This window comes from Coenobita brevimanus, chromosome 93 (genome assembly GCF_032717465.1).
Source record: "Coenobita brevimanus isolate Jiangsu-jjx chromosome 93, ASM3271746v2, whole genome shotgun sequence".
In the NCBI taxonomy this organism is placed as follows: domain Eukaryota; kingdom Metazoa; phylum Arthropoda; class Malacostraca; order Decapoda; family Coenobitidae; genus Coenobita; species Coenobita brevimanus.
Window position 1 is genome coordinate 49,769,803 of NC_137046.1, and position 23,315 is coordinate 49,793,117.

At 40.6% G+C, this 23,315-nt stretch overlaps 1 protein-coding gene across 3 annotated transcripts in view; it reads right to left on the reverse strand.

Moving 5' to 3' along the window:
- Positions 1-308: 308 nt before the first annotated feature.
- The window catches only part of FRG1 (FSHD region gene 1), a 55,758-nt gene continuing 32,751 nt past the window's right edge, over positions 309-23,315 (reverse strand). Inside the window, exons 1-8 of one of the 3 annotated variants that reach the window (XR_013899591.1) lie at positions 17,798-18,019; positions 13,774-13,956; positions 12,471-12,594; positions 9,359-9,455; positions 6,657-6,823; positions 3,092-3,219; positions 1,218-1,499; positions 309-428 (exon numbers count right to left, since the gene is read on the reverse strand). Coding sequence is in view for 2 of the 3 variants with exons in the window: in XM_080282539.1 (XP_080138665.1) it covers positions 1,280-1,499; positions 3,092-3,219; positions 6,657-6,823; positions 9,359-9,455; positions 12,471-12,594; positions 13,774-13,829 (792 nt within the window). In the remaining variant the exon portion in view is untranslated. Of the gene's footprint in view, positions 1,500-3,091; positions 3,220-6,656; positions 6,824-9,358; positions 9,456-12,470; positions 12,595-13,773; positions 13,957-17,645; positions 17,666-17,797; positions 18,020-23,315 lie in introns of those variants that run through there. The other 2 variants (XM_080282539.1, XM_080282540.1) reach the window with 2 other exon arrangements.

The window sequence follows — 23,315 nt, forward strand, 5'->3', positions numbered from 1 at the left end:
ATAATTTGGTTACAAGGTTACCACCCAGCATAGTAAATGGTTTCCTGATGTACAGGAAACCATTTGGCTTGTCACTCAGTGTAGAGTCAACCATAGACAGAAGGAAGAGGAAAGAATGAAGGAAAGAAAGAAGAGGACGGAAGGAAAGAAGGAAGAGAGGAAAGGACAGTCACCTGAAAGCAGAACTACATTGAGTGAGTGGATGGTGAGTGGCCCCACCTACCACTACCACTCAACTCCAACAAAAAATTAGTGTCTTTCTTATTGGTGAGGATATAAAGGTTCAACTGTTTTAGTAAAGGAATATGTTACTGAACTTATTAAGCTCTTTACTATTTTTCTTTCTTGTACATATAAACCTTAGGTTATCACAACTAGACATACTAGTTAGCTATCAACATGCCTTTGTTAAAACCAGCTTTAACCCACTGCGTCCCGACCGATTTTTCACCACTGACCTCCCCCCCCCCCGAATCCCAACCAATTTGGGGATTTTTTTTTTTTGGGGGGGGGGCTCAAACCTCCATCTTTAGTGAGAAACACTGGAAAATGTCCAAAAGAGTGCTCACTGAGCTTAGAAGTGAACTAAACAGGTGACCCTTTAAACATGCGGTACCATGTTCTCTGTAGCCACGCTGCGGGTGTCACGTTATCTATGGTAGCAGTAACTACTGCAAACCATTCAGAACAGACAGATATTTGTTCATTTGGTACGAATTTATATGTAGTACAAGAACATATTGGTTTTCACACAATAATATAGGTGATATAAGCGGTTTCACTTGCTGAACACATCAACATACCACACCTTCCTTGGCAACGTTACCTCCTCATCACTTCTGCTCGTTTCTTCCTCTGGGGCCACATAATCTTTGTCCTCCACATTGTCATCGACTGGGGAACCACTTTCGCCTTGAATTTCACACTGTGGCGTGACATGCTTTACTGGCCAGGTCACTGGTAACAAGTGAGTTGCCGAGGCAATGGCATGCGTGCTGTGGGGGGGGGGTCACATGGGGTAAGACAGTGTCCCCACCTGGCAGCAGGTAGAGAAAGGTGTCCCACGTCTATGTACCAAAAAATCACGCGCAAATTTTGAAAATTGTGGAAATGACGGAATTTGCAATTGCAAAACGTGTGGATACGTTATCGAGATTCACTGTGACAGAAAGTTGCAACGTATCCATACGTTATCGGGACGCCTTGGGTTAAAACACCTGCCACTAGTTCTCTGTTTTTCCAAAACTTTGATATGCATAGAAAAGTATCACATTCATTCTTATTTGCAATATCTGTCAGCTTTCATCTTGGAGCGCCTGTCCAGCAAAGCCTCGTGGAGACAACCTTCATCTCTGGCGGTCTTAAGCTCACCCAGGCCCTCTCTGTTGATCCTCAGTCTCTTGTCCTGGAACTTCTGGAATTTCTTGACATAGTTTTTCTCCACATCCTTCAGTTTCCCTCGCTCCTCTTCTGGCACTTCCTTAGGCCGGTCACACTCTCTACGACATACAAATGAAAATTCCTGTGAAGTGCAGTACTAATATTGGCTTATTTATAACCCTCATAATCATCTACCATCTAAACTACAATCTTTAAAAGTCTTGTATGCCTACATCAACTGCCCTAAACATGTACAATAGCCTTTCTTCTCTGCAGCTGATGTCACACTGGTAACTACTTTACAGGCCCAATGGCAATCCACAGCCACAAACTCTAATACAAGGAAATGAAGTTAGTTCTGTGCTCTGTATAACATGGTTACATTCTGATGGATGAGAGGTTATCCATTCTACCCTCCCATATTTTGCATCCCACATAAAGATAACTATTTTGGGTAAAACCACTGTTTCAGATGCAGCTACTCTAATATGCACACATTTGGATGCAATCCTTTTTTTTTTTTTTTTTTTTTTTTTTTTTTTTATAATATCTTGGTATGATTACAGTGGTGCTAGGAATTATTCTTTTTTTATGCAAAGAAGAAGGAACCAAAGACCAGGAGCCCACAAACTGTGTCTTATTTGCTGCATACTTCTGGCAACATAAGGTGACAGTTGATCATCCTGGCACCATGTTCACTATTCTATGCCTTTTTTTTTTTTTTTTTTTTTTAAGGGAGGGGCGCTCACTATCCACTCACTCGATGCAGTGCTGCTCTCGGGTGCTTGCCCTTTCCTTTCTTCTCTCCTTTCCATCCTTCCTCTTCTATCTTTCTTTTCTTCATTCTTTCCTCTTCCTTCTGTCTACGGGTGACTCTACAATGAGTGAAAAGCCAAATGGTTTCCTGTACACCAGGAAACCGTTTACTACACTGGGTGGTAACCATACAGACAAATGGTACCTGGTGGTTTAGTGGGTAAGTAAGGCACTCCAATTGGATTGAGCCAGTGTAGGTTTATATCCATGGAGTGGTTGGGGTTTGTTGCTCATGTAATGCCACTCAGGGATGAGTGAGACTGGTCACTCTCATCTTAATGTAAGGGCCGACTTGCCTAGCCCCAGGTTCCTACACTCCTCATGGGGCAACACTGAGTTAGACAATGAATGACTGATTGAATATAAGATTGCATCTGAATGCATGCACAGTGAAGCAGCTACATCCTCAAAAAGTTGTGCTGGATTCACCTAGCAAAATTCAAAATCAAAATGATACCATGTATACCATTATCTTTGTGTCTAATCATAATCACATCCTAAATCTCCACATATCAGCACTGGGTGAGAAGCCTCAGCAGGAGAAACCATGCATATGACTATAGCTGGCATAAGACCAGTTATTCTGATCTTAATTAAGAGTCATGCAGCAACCCAATACTTGCAACACCTATCTGGTGAGCCCGTTATAGGCAACCACTTCACAAGATTCATAATGTGTTAATGGATACAACATGCAACAATGAGAATCTCAGCTTGGACTCTGTGCAACTGTGGCAAGTTACCAAAGTTGTAGTCAAAACTAGTCACACATCATTCTTACTGCTGTATCTTCTGGGGATGAAGATAGCCAACAGCCTACAAGCTACACATCATGATGAACTACAGAACAGAAATGAGGTTGTTATATACCACAGACCTTATGATAATCTCTTACCTGATAGCATTGCTACGAATGGACACCATCTGCTCTGGCCCTGCTGTGGAACTTGTTGCAACCACATTGTCATCATCGTCAAGACCAAGGAAGCAGTCATTAGCTCCCAGTAAGGCCATCTTGCCATCCTGATAAACAAAATAAGAAGACCGAAAGTAAGACCGTTTACTGACTGTCTGAAACAGACAGTTGACAGTTTACAATTGTTTGAGTTGGCTTAATGAAGTACATAAGCAAATGGCAAGGGTCTGACATTCCTTTCTGAACTTTACAGTCAACAGAATGTCTAACTGGCAGGCTTGTATGAAGGTCACCTTAAAAAGACAGAGAGAGAGAGAGAGATTGCATCATTATCATGATCACCATCATCCAGACCTCATTTTCCACACACAACGTGGTGTGAGGTGAGGTTCAGAGTCAGAAAAAGCTTGACAGAATGAGGTACTAACCAAAGATTACCCACCTGAATGAGCCACACTCCTTTTCACTTACCACCAAACCACAATAATCTTGTCTCTACCTGACTGGTAGAATAACACACAGCATCACAGCAAATAAATATGCTGTGTGGAGACAGCTTAAGAGACAGAATCAGGATTCTACAATGTTGAATGATGTGCAAGTGACTGAGTGGCACATTTCATGGTGTATGATGTTGATAATTCTCCCATTTTTGTACTTTCTGTTTCCTTGTTTGCGAGATCTACTGTACCTCGCCTCTTTTATATATATACCCGGTACTGTACCGGTATATATACATTCAAACATATATATATATATATATATATATATATACAGAGAGAGAGAGAGAGAGAGAGAATCATGATAACTGATGATGATTACAATGATGACAATAAAGATGATGATAATTTCACATGCAGTGTTAATAACTTCTAACCTGCTATTTTCCTCATCTTGTCTTGCATAATTTCTGCTCATCTGTAGCAGTAGAAAACAAGGTTAGAGGGATGACGATGAGAGAGAGAAAAACATTAGGATGACTGATGATGACTACAATGATGATGATGATAAGTTCACATGCGGCCTTAATAACTTCGAATTTGCTATTTTCCTCTTCTTGTCTTGTATTCTTTCTATTCATTTGTAGCAATGAAAAACAAGGTTAGAGGAATGATGATGGTGATGATGATGATGATGACAATAATTTCACATGCAGCCCTAATAACTTTGAATTTGCTATTTTCCTCTTCTTGTCTTGCACCATTTCTACCCATCTGCAGCCATGGAACCATGGAAAACAAGGTTAGAGGGATGATGATGAGAACGTTTGATTTGCAGTCGGATTATGAATGATATGATTTGGAGAGAAAATGCACTGGGTGTAAGCTGTGGGGATGCTGAAAAACATTCTTTATATAGTATGGTTCTGTATGAAGTGGGTATGTTCACAAAAGCATAAACTTTTCATGTTATATGCAAAGAGACGGGCAGTCATACGATAATAAAGAACTGTGGTACAGCACCAAAAAATGAGTAAAGAACAAAGCAGTAACAGTGGAACAAAAATGGGGAGAGAAATAACAGGAGAAGGTAAGGTGAAGTTAAAGGAAAAATAGCCAGAAGTTTTTCCAAGTTCAAGTGTGGCAGCTGTGAGAGGCTTGCATGACGAAGTAGTAGTTGAGGCTGTTGAGGAATGTATGTGGAGTCCAGAGAGTGGATAGGGTAAGAAATAATGTGATTTATGAAAGAGTGTAGTAAAGCAGTCAATGGACACAAGAGTTGGAGAAAGTGAGTTTGGATGGCGATGTGGAAAGAATGGGTACACTCAACCCCCTGCTATCGTGCCTAATTGGTCACAGGAAATGCGCATGATAGCTGAATGCGTGATAGCTGAACTGAACAATCAATGGGAAAATTTCTAATTGGTTTTTCGGTGGCCCATTTTTCGAACTTTTAACCACTTTATGCCTACGATTTCCTGCCAATCTCTACTCTAACATGAATTAAGGCATTATTATATTAATAATAACAGTATAATCAATAAATAAACAACATAAAAGGCCATCAAACTTTTATAAAGATTATGGCTTGGGTGATTTGATGGGTTCCGAGGCTTGGGAGTGGCTTAGTTGCCGTCAGATCTCTTTGGCTGTCTCCATTTCTTTAGTGTCCACAGCTAAAGGGGGTATCACATGGTACCTTATATCAGGAATGGCTGAGGAACATTTAAGTGGAACAAAACTTGGACGCTATCACACACGTTCCTCACACTGTCGTCAGAGCCCCGTCTCAGTTGTAAACACGTGATTACTTTATCGACATCACAGTTTTTTCGGCATAAGAAATATTAACTCTTTATAAGGGTTTCAAAATGATTGATATTTATTCTAAAATACAATATTAATAAGTATTCAGCGTTAGGCTAAATTTCGATGCTGTAGTACGATATATTCTTTCGAGCCGAACGGGTTTTGGTCACTGTTTTGCCCGTCGTGTCCTCGGCAGGAATCCGTTCAGATGCATTCCAAATGCCTGTGCTATAATCGGGAATTTTACCACGTTACCGTTCCGATTAACCATCGTATCCTCTGCAAACCTTGTATGAAGTGCTGTGTGAATAAGTTTCGCTTAGCCTGTCTTCAAACTCGACGCGTGATAGCAGTCTTGGGGTGGCTGATAGCATGTATGGTTGTGCATTTGATGTGTGCATGATAGCAGATAAGCGTGATAGCTGAATGCGTGATAGCAGGGGGTTGAGTGTATATTGTAAATACAATAGAGTCGTGAAAAGGGTATATCTGAGCGAGTCTGAAGGTGGGAAAAGGCATGACAGGCCAAGAGGATGGAAAGATATAATAATGAGTATGTGATAAAGAGAGGTTTGGATGCTGATTAAACTATGACATGGAACTGAGTTGGCTGGATGAATTTTGCATGCTGAAATATATGGCCTAGGTCAATAGTATGAATACTGCACACATCAGGTGTATAACTGGTCTTTCAAATCCAGTATCACTTTCTACTAAATTCAGACTGTAAGCCCTACAGGATAAAAAAGGATGAAATTATGTCAATGATGTGCAATAATTTCTTCAAAGCAAAGGAATCGAAGCCTTCATTAAGGTAACCACCTATAGGTAGAGGTAGAAAGGAATGGACTGACATCAAACATCAACCATCACTAGCTGTAATTCTGTACATGCTGATCTGAACATGGCTACCATCACCAACTCACTTGATGTAGTGCTGCCTACGTCTTCCTATGGTAACTCAGCACCTAATGATAAGTCAAATGGTCTCCTGTAACTCAGGAAACCATTTACAATACTGGGTGATGGCTATACAACCAAACAACGAGGTAACATGGAGCCTACTATGGTCCCCCTGGTAACTGGGTGGAGACATTAATGTGAACCAAACCTCTACACTCTTCCCTATGCCTTACTGTGGCAAGGTGTTGTCCACTGCAAAGAGTAAACTACACAGGAAGGGCCAGCAGAGGCAAAAGTTTGTCTGCAGTTGATAGGTCTGCTCAGTAAGAAAGACATGGGTTACTTTACAACTACTACTACTGTACACAGAATAAGTGACTTGTATCTGATACCTGGAAGACTGGCTGCCACATTTCCCTGGGTCCAATGGCATCTGCTCTACCCACCACTCGGCCGGCCCCATCCACACCCAGGTATTTATTGTAACCAGATTTAAAGGCCAGGCGGTCATCCCCAGCAGGTACAGCTGTTAACACCTCCTCTGGGGATGGACCATCTCCTGCAGAATGAAGTGGGAAACAATATTTGAGAAAGACTGGGAACATCAAATGATATGTAGCTCCCTATCACAAACACTGGGAAGTACCTGTATTATCATAAATGTGATATGAACTATAAGCTTGGTAAGTGGTTATAAAATTACTCACTCTTAGAAAGGGAACTCAACCATAAACCCACAGAACCAAAGTATAAGGTGACATTCTTATACCTATGAAATTTTTCTTATATCATCATGACATCTGCCAATTAAAAGGAATGAGGTTAGATTCAAGAACAACAGAAAATGAAAGCACAAAAGTAGAAAACCTGTCAAACACCATCCTAGTATTTCACATTATTCAAGTCTTTATGATCTCAACTCAACTTCAAGAGAAAAAATTATCTGGAAATTTCATTTTAGATGCACCTTACATACACCAGTGAGACACAGCCAAACTTTTGGGAGGAAAAAAAAAAATAATCAGTTCCATGTACTGGTTCAAAGAAATGCTGAAGGAATATGCAGAATAAAAGATAGAAAAAAATATATACAGTAAAAATGACAGTAAATGCATATTTTAATTCCCAATTTCATCAAAATTATGCAAATATCCAACTATTCTGACTCCAAAAACATTACTTTCAGTTCCAAATTGTTTGATAAGTACTGTAATGCATTAACACTGTAGAAGTACTGTAATGCATTAACATTTTGTGGAAGAAAAGTTTAAGATAAGTCATTCAAATTTTGATATTGTACATCATTCATTCATTCATCATCTAATCCTGTGTTGCCCCATAAGGGAAGTAGATCAATTAGCAAAATATTGCTTCATGGTTGTTGTTCCTGCTGTCCAATCTGTTTGAACATGCACACCTGTTGACCACAGGTAACCAACTGCTTTTGCATGAGTATCCTACAGTTAAATTACAGTACATATACCTTACAGGGAAATGGCACTCCCTGGAGGTAGATAATGCCTCACAAGAGTCAGATCAGGGTCCTTCCCCATGGCAAGGTGAAAGGAAATATGTGGAGGATTGGCTCTTGGGTGGACACTGCGACTGCTTTACTCCACCCACAGTACAGAGTGCTACCACATGTAGGCTCTCTGTCAGCACTCTCAGTAGAGAGGCAGCCTGCAGTCCTACTGGACCCACGTTCAAATCCCTGCCGGGGCAGGGAACAGTTTAAGGATTTGAATTTCATAAAAGCCGACTTAATTGACCTACCAAAAGATTCACCAACATGTCGTAAAACTACCCCCGCTAATACCAACACCCCAGTCCTATACGAGACAGCCCTACCATGTAGTCAATATGGATAGTGGGTGTTAGCACCAAAGTGGTGACATGTAGAAGTGTAGGGTTTACAGGAGGACTACTGCACCTTGAGAACAGGCTGCTAAGCCTATGCCCAGAGTTGGACACATAAAAAAAATTCATTCATTCATTCATCATCCAATCCTTAACCCGCGCTGTCCCGCCGACGTGAATTAACGCAGCAACATTGCAAGGTCCCTCATTTGTACAATTTTCAATTTTCGCGAGTGATTTTTGGCACATACATGGGACACCTTCCTCTATTCCTCTACAAGATGCCAAGAAGGAACAATGTCTTACACCACATAACCTCACCCCCTCCCCCTGCACGCCATTGTCTCGGCAATTCACCTGTTACCAGCGACCTGGCCAATAAAGACATTCAGGGCCAGAGTGATTCCCCAAACGATGACAATGTGGAGGACAAAGTTTACACAGCATTAGAGGAAGAAACAGTCAGAAATGATGATCAGGTAATGTGGGAAAAAAAAGGTCATGAATGGTAATGAGTTAGTGAGTGAAACAAAGCTTATAATGCCTATATTACTGTTTGAAAACCAATATACTCTTGTACTACATATAAATTCGTACCAAGTAAATAAATAAATACTGTTTATGAGTGGATAAAGTAGTTACCCTCCCATAGAACTCGTTTTCTTTGGTGCCTGCCTGTTAGAAAACCCAGTAAGGTAAGGAAGCACTCACACCTAAATCGGGTACTTTATACCTCAGGTGAGTGATTTCTCTATGAATTTTCGATGTTTCTCACCAAAAGTGGATGTTTGAGCCAAAAAAAATAAATAAATAAAGGTCCAAAAATGTCGGGATGGGGCGGGTTAAAAAAAAAAAAAAAAAAAAAAAAAAAAAAAACTCAGAGAACTCCTTTTGCAGTTTCAATTCATTACATCTACTGAAGCCTCTGGCTGTGAAGGGGTTAATATTTCAACTAAAATCACTTAACCCCTTACAGGCAGGCAACTTATCTAGTATACATCCATGAAGGATGGCAGATTTTTGGAAAAATAAAGTATCAAGGAATACAGAGTAGGGGACAGTTTGCCATATCTCCCAATTTAACCACTGAATTATGACAAAAAATGGCCGAACATTATGTAATGTTGCCTGCCTTCTTACGTACGAACATTAAGTAATGGTGCCCGCCTTGCAGAGGTTAAGGATCATTTATTTATTTATTATAAAAAAAAAAAAAAAAAAAAAAAAAAAAAGGTACCTTGGTCATGTGGTGCTCCAGCTGTAAACAAACCACTGTCAAGGGCACGGACATACATTGGTGCATTCCCTAGCTGGATGGTTAAGGACCCAGTCATCTGCCAGAGGTAAGTAAAAATAATGAGACAAACTTAATAAGTAATATGAGGAATTAAGTCCTCCTCTCTTCCTATTTCTCCCATCTTTCCTGTCACTTCTTATTGCTTTTCTTTCCTTTACAGGTGGCTTTACATTGAGTGACAAGCCAAATGGTTTCCTGTAAGCCAAGAAACCATTTACAATGCTGGGTGGTAACCATATAACCAAACCATACGTGCTGCCTACATGTCAACAAGTGGGTTGGTGGAGGGTTAGTGCCCCTCCCCGTAAAACAACTAACTCAAAGTCAAATGGCCACCCCTTACGGGATTATGGCGTCTGGCAATAGACAGATAGATAGAGAAGTCCCTTTTGTGCATCACTATCATCCACAGTTCTGCTGACAAGCTGTAACTCCTGAAATCCACAGGAACAATCGATTATTTCTATTTTATAATGCTGTGTATATATGGATGTCTAGCCACACATATCATCCTACAAATATAAAGGACTATCCAATAACTCCAAGAATGTGCTTCATATTTTATCCAACAAACATTCGATAATGTTATTCAATTTACAAGAGATCCCTCATGGTGAAAGGATTAGAAATAACCTCCAACAACCCCTTCAGTATGAGGACATATTTCTTCTTTACTCAGCTCAGGCCTTAGGGTGAGTTAACCTAAATTATGATGGTAGGTCAATGAGATTATTAAAATGTAAGAATGCTGTAAAAGAATCATGCACAAGTCTATTCATCAACCATCCTAATGCAATTTCCCACTGATACACAGGGTAATATGAATCTAACAATAAGGAAGCACAAAAGTGGGTGATATTATCAACAGAGTGCCCAATGAAAATGGACATACATCTTCATTTGCCACTCAAGTCTTCAAAATTCTCAGTTCCACCTGGCAAGACAAATGATTCAAACAAAAATGTGCCACATAATGCCCATGGGACAGAGACCATTCTGTCAACCACCAAATTATATAAATAAATATGTATGCATATTATATACCCATATATATGAAAGCTATAACCTTCAGCGGTGGCTCAATCGGTAGAGAGGTGGCCTGCGGTCCTACCGGACCCAGGTTCAAATCTCTGCTGTGGCAGGGAACAGTTTGAATTTCATGTAAAGCAGACTTTACCGATCTACCAGAAGACCCACCGACATGTCGTAAAGATATCCCCACTAATACTAATACACCAGTCCTGTATGACACAGCCCTAGCATGTATTCAATATGGACGGTGGGTGTTAGTGCCGAGTGGTGACATGTACAGGTGTATGATATGCAGGAGGACTACCGGGCCTTGGGAGCAGGTTGTGAAGCCTATGCCCAGAGTCGAGCAAAAAAAAAAAAAAAAATGTATACATGTGCATATGTGTGTGAATATATATCACTACTATCATTTATAAAGGCTCCCATATGCTTGCATGCATCAGCTTTTTGGTCACCTAATGGCGGTTATCCACACTGCTCGATCTCTGGAATCCTTACTTTTCAGTCCCTTATCCCTGAGTTCACACACTGTGACCTTGTTCCAGGTCTTTTTTGGTCTGCCTCTTGCAACCCTACCCCCAAGGTTCAGACTTCTTACCTTCTGCACCCAACTGTCATCCTCCATCCTCTCAACATGCCCAAACTATTTCAATCTACCCCCTCCTCATCACAACCCCAATACACTGAGTTACAATCTTTCCACTCAACTCTTCAATCACAATCCTAGCTCCCCTCCACACCTCACATTCAAGGATGCCCAACATATCCATCTAAACATTATCATTTCTGTATGTTTGAGCCTACATATATCCCCTTCCTCCACTGCCCAGGTCTCATTACTGTACAACATTGCATTCCTAACATATGCTGCACACAAATATCCCTTCTTAAGGAGGAAGAGCCCTCTCAATGCTAGGAGAGGCAACAGACCCCTGAACTTCCTCCAACCACTCCTTATCCTAGCCACAGAGTCAGCTCCAGCCCTGCCTCCATCACAAAACTGTCCCACAAATTACAGAACACCTCCCCACAGTCAAGAGACTCTCTAGCAAAATAAATCCCTCCATGCCTAACAAGCTCCACATGCTCCCCTAAGCACAACGTACATATGAAATCAGCACTATTTCACAGCCCAGCTCTAACACCACTGCCGGTACATCTCTTATGCACCCACTTATCACAAACACTGTAAAAGATGGAGTTGCTTCCCAAACCTTTGTGGCAGACTGCACATGGCCACATTCCCTCTGCTCTGACTGTATCACCACCAGCCTCTGGTATTATTAAATACCTGTACTGTTGAAAAAAAAAAGGGGGGGGGGATGGGCTTTAGTAAACTGTGCTTCATCATCCATACTTCAAACTGCTTGAAAGACATCACAGACAAGTTTGGATAGTCTAGATGGGAAATATGAATTCTACATTAATACAAAAATGTAATACTGCACAGTAAACTATGTACATTGCTGCTGTGGATATTATGCACTGTAAATGAACTTTAGAAGCTGCATTACATGAAAGACTATAACCTTCAGCTAGAAGATGTCTTGTCATCCACCCATCATCCAATCTTGTGTTTTTTCTACACTGAATGAAAATTGACTGGAATTTTTACCCTTACAGTAGCTATTTTCTTTGATGTATGCAGGGAGATCAAGAGTGGGTTTTCAAGCTGTACAGTGATGTTGTGCATTAACCTCATTGCTCTTACCCTATTCAATTTTTAGGTACTTGGTAGTCTAGGGAGTAACAATGCTAAAACTGGATGCAGCCCATGATGGTTTAACTCTGAGAGTTGGTTGGGGTTTATTGCTCACATGATTCTACTCAGGAGCATACCATGGTCGCTCTCACCTTACTGGTTTGAACTGAGTACCCTAGTCTAAAGCCCCTATACTCCTAATGGGCCAATACTGGATCTGATAATGGACAGATGGAATTAAAGGACATGTACCCAGGCTGAAGGTTTTAAACAATTTTGACTGGGAGTGACAATGCTGACTAGAGTGACACTACTGACCTCATGAAGAGCCTTGCAGAGCCACCAGCCACCATGATCAGCTGTGTCTGTATCTCTCTTATTTCCAGTCTCATTTCCATCTTCCTCTGTCTTCCTCTTCTTTGATTTATGTTTCTTATGTGAGCTGCAAAATCCAAACATTTCAAATACTGGTACTGACATACAAGGGAATACTTTAAGGAGTCTACACTGATATATTTTAATATCTGTTATGTGCGTATAAAAGGCCTTCCCTGCCGGGCTGATGCATTGCATGGTAGTTTACCTCTCCTGAGTCACTGTTTTATAATCAGTGTAAACTGTACCTCAGATGAGGTTTGCAGCTTGGCCTGTGCAGACCTTCACTGCGCCTCATATGAAATCTGCAGCTCGACAAGGGTTAAAGATCACAGATAACAAGTGGTACTAGAATTACCCGGTAAATGGAAGAAAGTCTAAACACAAAGATAAACCACAAGGCACCATTTAAATGGTATAAAGTCTACATACCTGGTTATCAATCAATCAGGCCTGACATAACTGTAGCTTGTGTGTTAATTTCAATGACAGAACATTTCATCATTTTATCATATGGATGACCAATAATGATACCTTACTTTCTGTTTACTGAAATTCCTCCTAGTAAGGACAATGTTTTAGTCTATCCATGATGGGAGTGCATGGCAAACTCCATCAATACCTTAGCATTCAACAGCCCTCTCCATTCTTTTGTAGTGGTACATCGTACCGTATGTCTATTGGGTTGTTACAATACTTGTGAAAGTTATATCACCTTGCAGTAGGTGGGAGCGTCCTCCACCCACTCACTTGATTAAGTGCTACCATCAGGTGAATCGACATTGTGTAACAAGATAAACTGCTTCCTGTAACCCAGGAAATCAATATTATTACATTATTATGCTGGATGGTTACCATAAAACCAAATGGTTCAAGGTATTCCAACCAGATAAGGTCCATAGGGGTTTACATCTGTGGGTTAGTTGGGGTTCACTGTTCACTTAGTGCTACTCAAGGCTGAGCAATAGATCAATATGACCATAAAATGTCTGTGATAAGTAGCCATGCCAGAACCCATTACATTCCCTGGGGACAATAAAGCAGTAGATTACAGATGGAACAGATACATATCTCATTAAGTCTGCTACAAAAGTAGATTTTTGGCAACCATAAAGATTACTGTACCAGTGACTCAAAAACTTATGCACAGTACTAAACTTTTATTACTAATAAAGCTACTGTACTGGTATCTGAGTAAGATTTTTTTTTCTTTTTTATCAAGAATACACAGCAATTAAAACCATACCTTTTTTCACCTTTCAACTTCAGTTTCCCAACTTTAACTTTGCTGTATTCTGACATCGTTGTTTCACTGAGGTAGCTTCCAATTACAGCACTTAATACTGACTGTAGTTTTTTTCAAGTGATAGATTTATGAAAGCTGATGCACACCTAACCAGTAGATCACCAGTCTCCTGCCCCTGTCATCCTGTGGGAAAATAATATCACACTTAAGTCTTGACAGTTGACCTAAATCCCTCAGGAACAGGAAGACAAAATTTGTTGGACATTCACACTGTGAAGGTGCAGACAATTACAATAACACTTATTACCAGTAAATGGCAGCTGTGCTCAGATGCAGTTATTAATTACTGGTATGTCTGAGGAGAATAAATGAGACAAAGAACTGCTACATGGCAATAAACATAATATGTACTGCAGTCTGCATATTTGCTGTGAGCAAACCTTACAAAACTGGTACTTTCCAACAGAAATGATGGTAAAAACTGACCTAATCACTAACACACACAAAAAAAAAAAGTTGGAAAATTACTAGTTTTGGAGATATGACCCCTTCTCCCAAAGTAAGTGAATTACAATCCATTTTAGGTAGCTACACTATTAACCTATCCTGACACTGCCGAACCTAACTTAGATCCCATGCAATTCAGTCCTAACCAAAACAAATTCCAAATTCCCTGAAAGACCATGAGCTGAAATGGCCGAGCATGTTACTTTCACAGAGGTTGTATAATATAAAATGTTGATTTGGACATATTGGTATTACAGTATTTCAGAAATCATCATCATCATCCAGATGTCCTTTCCCAGCCTAGGGCAGGGTGGGAGTAGCAATGGCCAGACAGGTCAAATTTGACCAATCCAATGGGACACGATTCCATTCACCCACCATTCAAGCTCCCGGAATCCTGGCTCTATCTGATACACCAGCAACATTCATCACGTTCTGTAGCTTTACATAAAAGTATTCGATAGAGTTACTCCGGACGATGTTACGTTAAAAAGCGGTGCCAAATCCCTGATCATGTGCTTCTCCTCACAATATTCATCCAGCCAGCTTGATTTCTTGTCAGTCCCCTCGCCTCACCGACTTCCAAACCTCTCTTCCTCAAACACTCATCTACCATATCCCTTCACCTTTTCCTCAGCCTACCTTGCCTCCTCCCTCCTTCAAGTTCACTCAGATATACCTTTTTCACTACCGGTACTCTATTGTTACCCATTCTCTCCACACGACCATATCATCTCAGTACACTCTCTTCGATCTTGTGTCCACAGACTTCCTCATTCCACATCTTTCACGAATCACATTATTTCATATCCTATCCACTCTCTGTACTTAACATACATTCCTCAGCAGTCCCATCTCCATTGCTCTAACTCTTGACTTTTCATTTTCATGCCAAACCATGGTCTCAAATCCATATGTTAAAGTTGGCACTAACACTCCTTCATGTATGCCTCATGCAGCTGCAACACTCAAGCCTCTGTTTCTTATCAAGGTCTTCATTGCACCAGCTACTTTCCTTCCTTGTGTTACTCTACTTTCCACTTCCTTTGCACATTTCAGAACTGTATGGTACCCAACACATGGATCAATATGTTCACCATTAGTTTATGAAATTTTAAGCAATTTCTCTTCTATACACAACCATTAGAAATGCACTTGTTAGTTTATACTTAATGAATTATGAGTGGAAGGGTTATACTCCAGCTCCTCCCACCATTCATTAATGCACCTTCGTTAAAATTAAGTTAGATCTGTTCATTTTAATGCATATGCAATAACTGATGGAAATAAGAGCTGGACAACCTCCCCCAATCTCCTTATTTATCTATCTATTGCCAGATGCCCTAATCCCTGGCCACAAACAAATCTCCTCCATGTCGCCCTGTCCCTCACCATTTCACTGTCCTGCTCTCAGCTCACACCCTCCTCTCTCATATACAGTACCTCTCCACTCCATCCTTCCATCTCATCCTTGGCCTCCTCCTCCCTCCACCTCACTCACATACACTCTCCTTGTCAGTTTCTCACTCTCCATCCTCTTCACATGGCCAAACCCCCTCAATGTGTTTCTCCTAATGCTTTCTATCACATCCACACCACAACACTCCTTATTTACTAAGTAGCTACATAAAAAAAGCAGGTAAAATAATCGTTTAAGCCCCAACTCCCGTTTAATTATATTTTTTTCAGAAACATACTGATTTTAGTGTTTTCTGTAGGATTCTGATTATCGATTTTACCGCAAATTACCCATTTTCGAGTTTTGACCCCCCTTTTCCCCACTTCAACCCCCCCCCCAAAATGGGAATTTTGCAATACAGTATAATTGATAATAAAAATCGTACAAAAATAACTGAAATAGGTTAAAAAAGAATTATATATTTGATTAACTGTGTTTTTATCATTAACCTAACCAACCAAACCTAACCTTTATTAAGCTGTGCTGTATTAACTGAAGTACCGGTAATTTAAGTCATCTTTTTAAAATTAATCTAACCTAACCTAACCAATCAAACCAAAACTTGTATAAGGTCCTGCTGTATTAACTGAACTAACCTTAATTTACAATGAATTTGTAAAACCCATAGTCGCAACTTGGATATCTGCACTGGATGGTGGCCATAGCTGAACTAAATTCAAATTCATATGTAACTATTAGGGCCTCCCTTTCCTATTTAGGGAATTTAGGTTTGAAATGATTGGCCTTGAACAAAAGGAAGTTGTAAGGAGGTCGCTCATAGGCCACAGTCCATGATTCATACAAAATGACTGCCCTTCACATCAGGTTGCTTATTGGCCGCTGCTCAAGACTGGTAAAGCATGGTGGAAACCAATGTACGCATGCACTCATAACTCACCAGATCTGGCCACAACAAGACCAGCTTCCAACCGAAATTTCAGGAAAAAAAAAAGAAAAAATGTATTGTCATTATTACTGAGTTGCGGTGGTAAGTGAAGGTACTCTAAGTTCTTGTCACTCAGAGAACTATCCACTGGTGAACAAAAAAATAATGAATTCTGTTGGGAGGCTGAAATGATAATAGAACCAAAAAGCATTTGCAGTGAATGCTTACAGAAGGAAGGAATAATGAGGAATTAGAACCAAGCCATAATGCCTACATGGCACTGTAGGAGTATAGAGAGAGAACAAAGGCCAGAAGAAACAAGGGAATATTAAGAAGAGGTAAGATACAAAAGCAGAAGAGGACAAAATGGAGTGAAAGAATGGAGACGAAAAGGGCTCGGTCAAACTTTACACATACACCTCATGCGATTTTCGACTTTTCGTTAACATTTCCTATTAGATTTGGACAATCTAAGAATCTTTTCTTCTATGACATTTCTCTCGGAAATTGATAATAAACGAGTTACACGTAATTTATTTCCGCCAATCACAGACATGCTTGTGTTGTCAGCCAATAAAATTCATCCTCGATGAAGACGAGGATACTGATTAAAGTAAACTTCTAGGTTTGGTTTGGTAATTTTGATAGGTTAGGTTAGACTAATTTCGTTTAGCTACAAAAATAGGACGTTTCACGTGGTAACAGGCATCCAACCTGAGTGTTTTGTTTGTCGTTCATTATCAATTTCCGAGAGAAATGTCATAGAAGAAAAGATTCTTAGAATGAACGATTCTACTAGAAAATGTTAACGAAAAGTCGAAAATCGCATGAGGTGTACGTGTAAAAATTGACCAAGGACTCTTTCAGCTGCCTCTTACACGCGTGGATATTGGGGAAATATTCTCTCCCCTCTCCCGAGGGGGTTACTTACATAAAATAAAGTACTTAAAATTGCCTAAAGTCAGTAATCTGCACATTATTATCTATGTCCGTTAGTTGGGTGTAAATCCAAATATATACCGGTCTTTCCAAGCTTCCTGTCTTAAGGTTCCAAAGAATGAAGAGCAGCCACTGTCTGGAGAACCTGACGAATGTTATCACTTTTATTCAGGCGTCCCTTGAAAACAATTTCTTGGTGTTGGAAGACTGGATGCAAATCATAAGGCGCTTACCTGTTTGAGATTTCCAAGTGGGGAAGGAAGAAGAAATCCAATTCTTCCCCCTGAGGCCCAACACGCAACCAAGGAACGACGCTCAAATACCAACTGTGTTACTAAAATGCACCCGGGAGTACCTAGAGAGTCGACGGCCTTTAATGATTTTGTAAAATTTGTCCAGGATTTTTTTTTCTTTTAGGCTGAATGGCTAATCAGAGATGACAACAACTACCTATTTCGTTACTCTCCACGGACGATATTACCAACGAGGCCAGCTGAGGGAGGACGCAATCACAAATACATTCGTTACTCATACACATTGTAGAAAACTTGCGGCGCAAGATTTCACAGAAAACAGTCAAGACGATGTTAGAGGGTGCACCAATCTAGAAGGATTCCCTTACTGGTGCAGCTTTGGTTTCTGGTAAAGTTGTGCTCAGCACTGCATGAGTAAAGGAAAAAATGAAAACTAAGACGCAAAGGGAAAGGCGTGTATTTAGGGAGAAGTTCAAGTGAATCCCCATCTCTACTGGAATTATCTGATAGGTGTTCATTCTTAATTGTAAATAACTGGTAAGGCTTACCTTTAGTGATTGCTTACCTTTAGTGATAGTTAAGAGGCATAGGAGTCAGTGCTCATAAAAGGTGCCTCTTCTCTGTTTTACAGTCTCAACATACTTGTAATACGAATTTTTAAAAGCATTCACACTCTGGCTCGTGACTACTTCATCCGGGAGACTATTCCAATGGTTCACTACTCTTGCATTACAAAATTTTGTCCTCCGTGTGGTTCTGTGCCTGAGTTTGGCTAGCTTCAGGCTGTGTCCTCTGGTGTTTGGTTGGCTGTCTCTTGATGCAAATTGAAGAAAATTTCCATCTCTAACTGCATCAATACCGTGGAGTACCTTGTATGTCTGAATCATGTCACCACGTATCCTCCTTTCCTCCAGTGTGGTGAGGCCAAGACGGGTCAGCCTTTCCCCGTACGACAGTTCGGATAGCTCCAAGACAAGTTTAGTGGCTCTCCGTTGTACTTGTTAGAGCTTGTTAATGTCTCGATGGGTGTATGGTGACCATGCTTGAACACTGTATTCCATCCGGGGCCTGATCAAAGATTTGTACAACGGGAGAAACATCTCTGCATCAAGGAATGTGTAAGTTTTTCTTATGAGTCCCACCATGGAGTTTGCATTGGCTGCTGCCTTGGCAACTTGTACTGTTGGCTTCAGGTTGGGGGTAACGTATACACCTAGGTCCTTCTCCTCCACTGTGGTGGTTAGTGGAGCGTCACCCATATGGTACCGGTACTCTGGATTTCCTCTCCCAAGATGCATGACCTTGCACTTCTCACTGAAATTTAGAAGCCATTTTCTGCTCCACTCCTGTAGTCTGGTGATGTCCTCCTGAAGAATCTCTCCATCTGCTGGGTTTCTGATTCTTCTGTAGAGCTTGACATCGTCTGCGAAGAGCTTATTGCTTGACTCTACCGAGTCCATAAGGTCATTTATGTACACCAGGAAGAGTATCGGCCCGAGCACACTCCCTTGGGGTACTCCACTCCAGACCCTTTGCCATTCTGAGTGTGAATCCTTGTTGACAACTCGTTGGACCCTCCTGCTCAAAAAGTTCTCAATCCAGGCTAAAATATCACCAGTGATTGCCATTGCTCTTAGTTTTTTGAGTATGCGGAGGTGGGGGACAGTGTCGAAGGCTTTCTTGCAATCTCAATATACGATGTCCACACCAAGCCTCTCGTCAAGTGCATCCTCTAGGCCCTCCTGATTTATACATACACGCTTCTTGAAGTAAATACAGTTTAAAATGTTTGGCTCCATTTTCTCCTGTGAATGAACCAAGATCATCCTCAAGGGTAGGTTCATTTTGGATCCAAACTTTGTGAGCAATATCCCGAGGTATATAGCTTATTTGTTAATCATTTTGGCGAAGCTGTGATCGATGTGATGGCTGCGACTGCCAGAGGATTTTGCAAGGGGGGAAAAAAAAAAGAGCTTTTTATTTTAGATTGCCATTATTCACCATCTTCTATCGTACCCTCAACGAAGCGAACAGCTATTTAAATGGTAACGATTAGAAATTCTTCGAAGGCCTGTTATACTCAATGATCTTCGTCAGCATAATATGCCTGACTTCAGGATTCTTAATGCTAACTTAGTAGGCGTAAACATCGAAATCCTAAGATTTTTGTTTTTCTTCGATTTTGGCAGAGCTGCAATATGCATCCGATTGTCAGAGGATTACTGATCGTCTCTCCCCCCCCCCTCTCTCTCTCTCAGAGATTGAGGGCGGTAAACGTTCGTGGACGAAAGCTTCGGTTTTAATTATAGTAGTTTTTGTAGCACTCTTGTAGAAACTGCTTAGCATAGGCCAGCTGGCCTACTCTATTTACCCTCTCTTCTTACGTTCTTATCATCATCATCATCATCATCATCATGCCTAGCATGGGCTAACTGGCCTACTCCATTTACTCTTTCTTCTTATGTTCTTATCATCATCATCATCATCATCATCATCACACCAATTTTTCCCACTTGCAGGTGGAGTGAAGTAGGGTAAAACGGGAGAACTAACCAACAACATTCCCACTGAAATGGGGTGTCACAAATGGGGTGTCAAGTTCCTGGAATTCTGACTGCACCTGGCACATACACCTGTCAACACGTACGTACCTTCATAGTAACATATGAATGTCAGTCCGATAACTTTAAAGTAAAAAGGAGTGCCAAATCCTGGTCATCTCCGTACAAAATTCATCCAGCCAGCTCGATCCATTGTCAGTTATCTAGCCTCGTCAACTTCTATACCTCTCTCACACATTTATTTACCATATTTATTCCCCATCTTCTTGGCCTGCCACTCCTCCTCCGACCTTCAAATTAATTCGGTGCGACGAAATACCGAATCGGCGGTCTTTTTCTGAATCGGCACTTTTAATAGGATAATTTTATAATGTTTTTCACCATATAGGTTGTTACATGCCTAATTATCTGAAATACGGTTAAATTTTTTTTTCCTTAACTTTATTTATTTATTTATTGTTTTAATCAGGATTCAGCGAAAACGTGCCAGAGCTAGCAAGTATTTCTCCGTTTAGATCGCCAACACGCCTTGACACACTTATGTTTTGTATATAATGATTTACAGTGCAAATAAACGTATATGCATATCAAATCAGTATTTATACAGCGTAGAAGTCTGTCAAGGCGCGTTGACGAACTGAAGACAAAAAATTCTCGCTAACTTTAGCAAGCTTTTGCTCTGAATCCTGATATTGTATTAACATTTAAATAAAATTTTGACCGGACTTCAGATAATTAGGTGTGTATGAACCTACATGGTGATTTTTTTGGAATTTATCAAATATGGAAATACAATTCCCCTAGCTAGACCTTGACAGATCATATAGCTCTCTCCCAGCAGGGCAGCTACCCGGGCGGGGCACGAACTCTCGACCCTTTGGTTTCGAGTCAGACGCTCTACCACTGAGCCACCCTCCCCCCTGTATGGTGATAAAATTATATTTTCCAGTTAATAGTGCCAATTCGGTAAATAACCACCAATTCATTTTTTCGTCGCACCCCTTCAAATTCGCCCTTCACTGTTCACACCCATTCTTTTCACATGACCACATCGTCTAAGCACACACTCATCGATTCAGGTGTTCACAGACTTCTTTAATCAGCATCTTTCACCAAGTCTCATGTTTCCTTATCCTATCCACACTCTGTGCTTGACATGTATTCCTCAACGGACCCATTTCCAAAGCTTTTACTCTTGACATTTCATTTTCATGCCACGCCAATGTCTCACATCCGTATGTCCGAGTAAGACACGAATGCAAACATCTCACAGTTGTCAGACTCATATATCATGGTTATCTTAGCACTAGATACTTTCCATCCCTGTATCACTCCAAATTTCACTTCTTTTGCACATTTACCTCTCTTCTAACACACACACACACACACACACACACACACACACACACGTGTGTGTGTGTGTGTGTGTGTGTGTGTGTGTGTGTGTTTATCCGATTTTGAGTATAGGCTCAGCGGTCAATTCTCTGAGGCTTGGCAGTGTTCATAGGTGCCACACACCATTAGTTGTTACCATTCTGGCGCTCATACCTATCGTCCATATTAAATACCGTACATGCTGGGGCTGTTGAATTCATGGGTGATGTGATGGCGTTAGAGGTGTTTTTATGACATGACGGTAGGCCTTGCGGAATATGGGTAGTCCGTTCTAACAAAATTCAAATAATCAAGCTGCTCCCTCTCCCACTCTGAGATCGGAAGTAGCTTTTTTTTTTTTTCCCCCTTTTTTTTTCCTTTTTTTCCTTTTTTTTTTTTTTTGCCAGCACACAGCATTTCTAAACCACTTGTGTACGGAGGGGGACGTCACTGGGAAGCGACGAAAATTCCCCTGATGTCCCTCCGTTGACACCACCCCTCACAGGACATGAGGTCATACACAAAAGAGAAAAAGATACAGGGTTGTACTAGCGTCATTTAACCTCTTCACTATGATGACGTATTATGAACATTACTCAGACCATCACCAAACAGTTTTAACTTGGAAAAAAAAAAAAAACTCTAATAGTAAAGGGATTCATGAAGGCTGCACTGTATCTAACCTGTGATGTTCAGAAAGTCTCTCCAGAGTTGAATATAATTGTCTGAAGATAGTATGAATAAAATTAAATACTGCATACGTCATCAGATGGAAGGGATTAAGGAGGCTCCCTAACCATCGGTCCTTTACTATAATTGATTTTCGTATGTACTACATTAACTTCCTCTTTTGTGCTAGTCTATTAACTGAATCTATGTTGATATTAAATAATTATATAACACACACGAGAAAACTAAGGTGTAGCCACAGAATCTATCTCTATGGAGGTGTTAAATATCTCCAACACCAACGAGAATATGAACCAAAGAGAAAAGTGAAACAAATGGTGTGAAGGTGGAATCTTAGTGTGCCAGTCATTTAGTGTGGGTACGCATTAGTAACATACAAAAGGAGTACGGTGTAATGTACAGAATAAATCGGTTTAGAACAGTTGTTAAGACGTCTCTGTAACCACTTAGAAAGAGGCTTAAATTCACAAACACCCGATCAGCTCCTTGTAATTGTGATTTGTTTTCCCAGGAAGGACATGATAAGGAGGTTACAGAACCTCCCATACATCTTATTCTTCCTGTCATCAGATTCTGAGTTACGACAGGAACTGTTCGTTAGTGTGTTTGTGGATCCAGGCCCAGGATTGGATCCGAGATTTAAGCCTTTCAGTCCGGTAACATTTTTTAAAATCTTATTCTTTGTTATTTTCAGTTTATTTTATTTATGTTAGAGCAGGATTATGAACTGAAGAGTTAGTTTTCATTAACCCCTGAATTACTAGACATCTTTCCTGAGGAAAGTCGTCTGGAGGTGACAGGAATACACTGAAAATATGAATGTAAATAAAAAGAAGACTGCATCACGATAATGAAGAGGTTAAAGGGGGAGG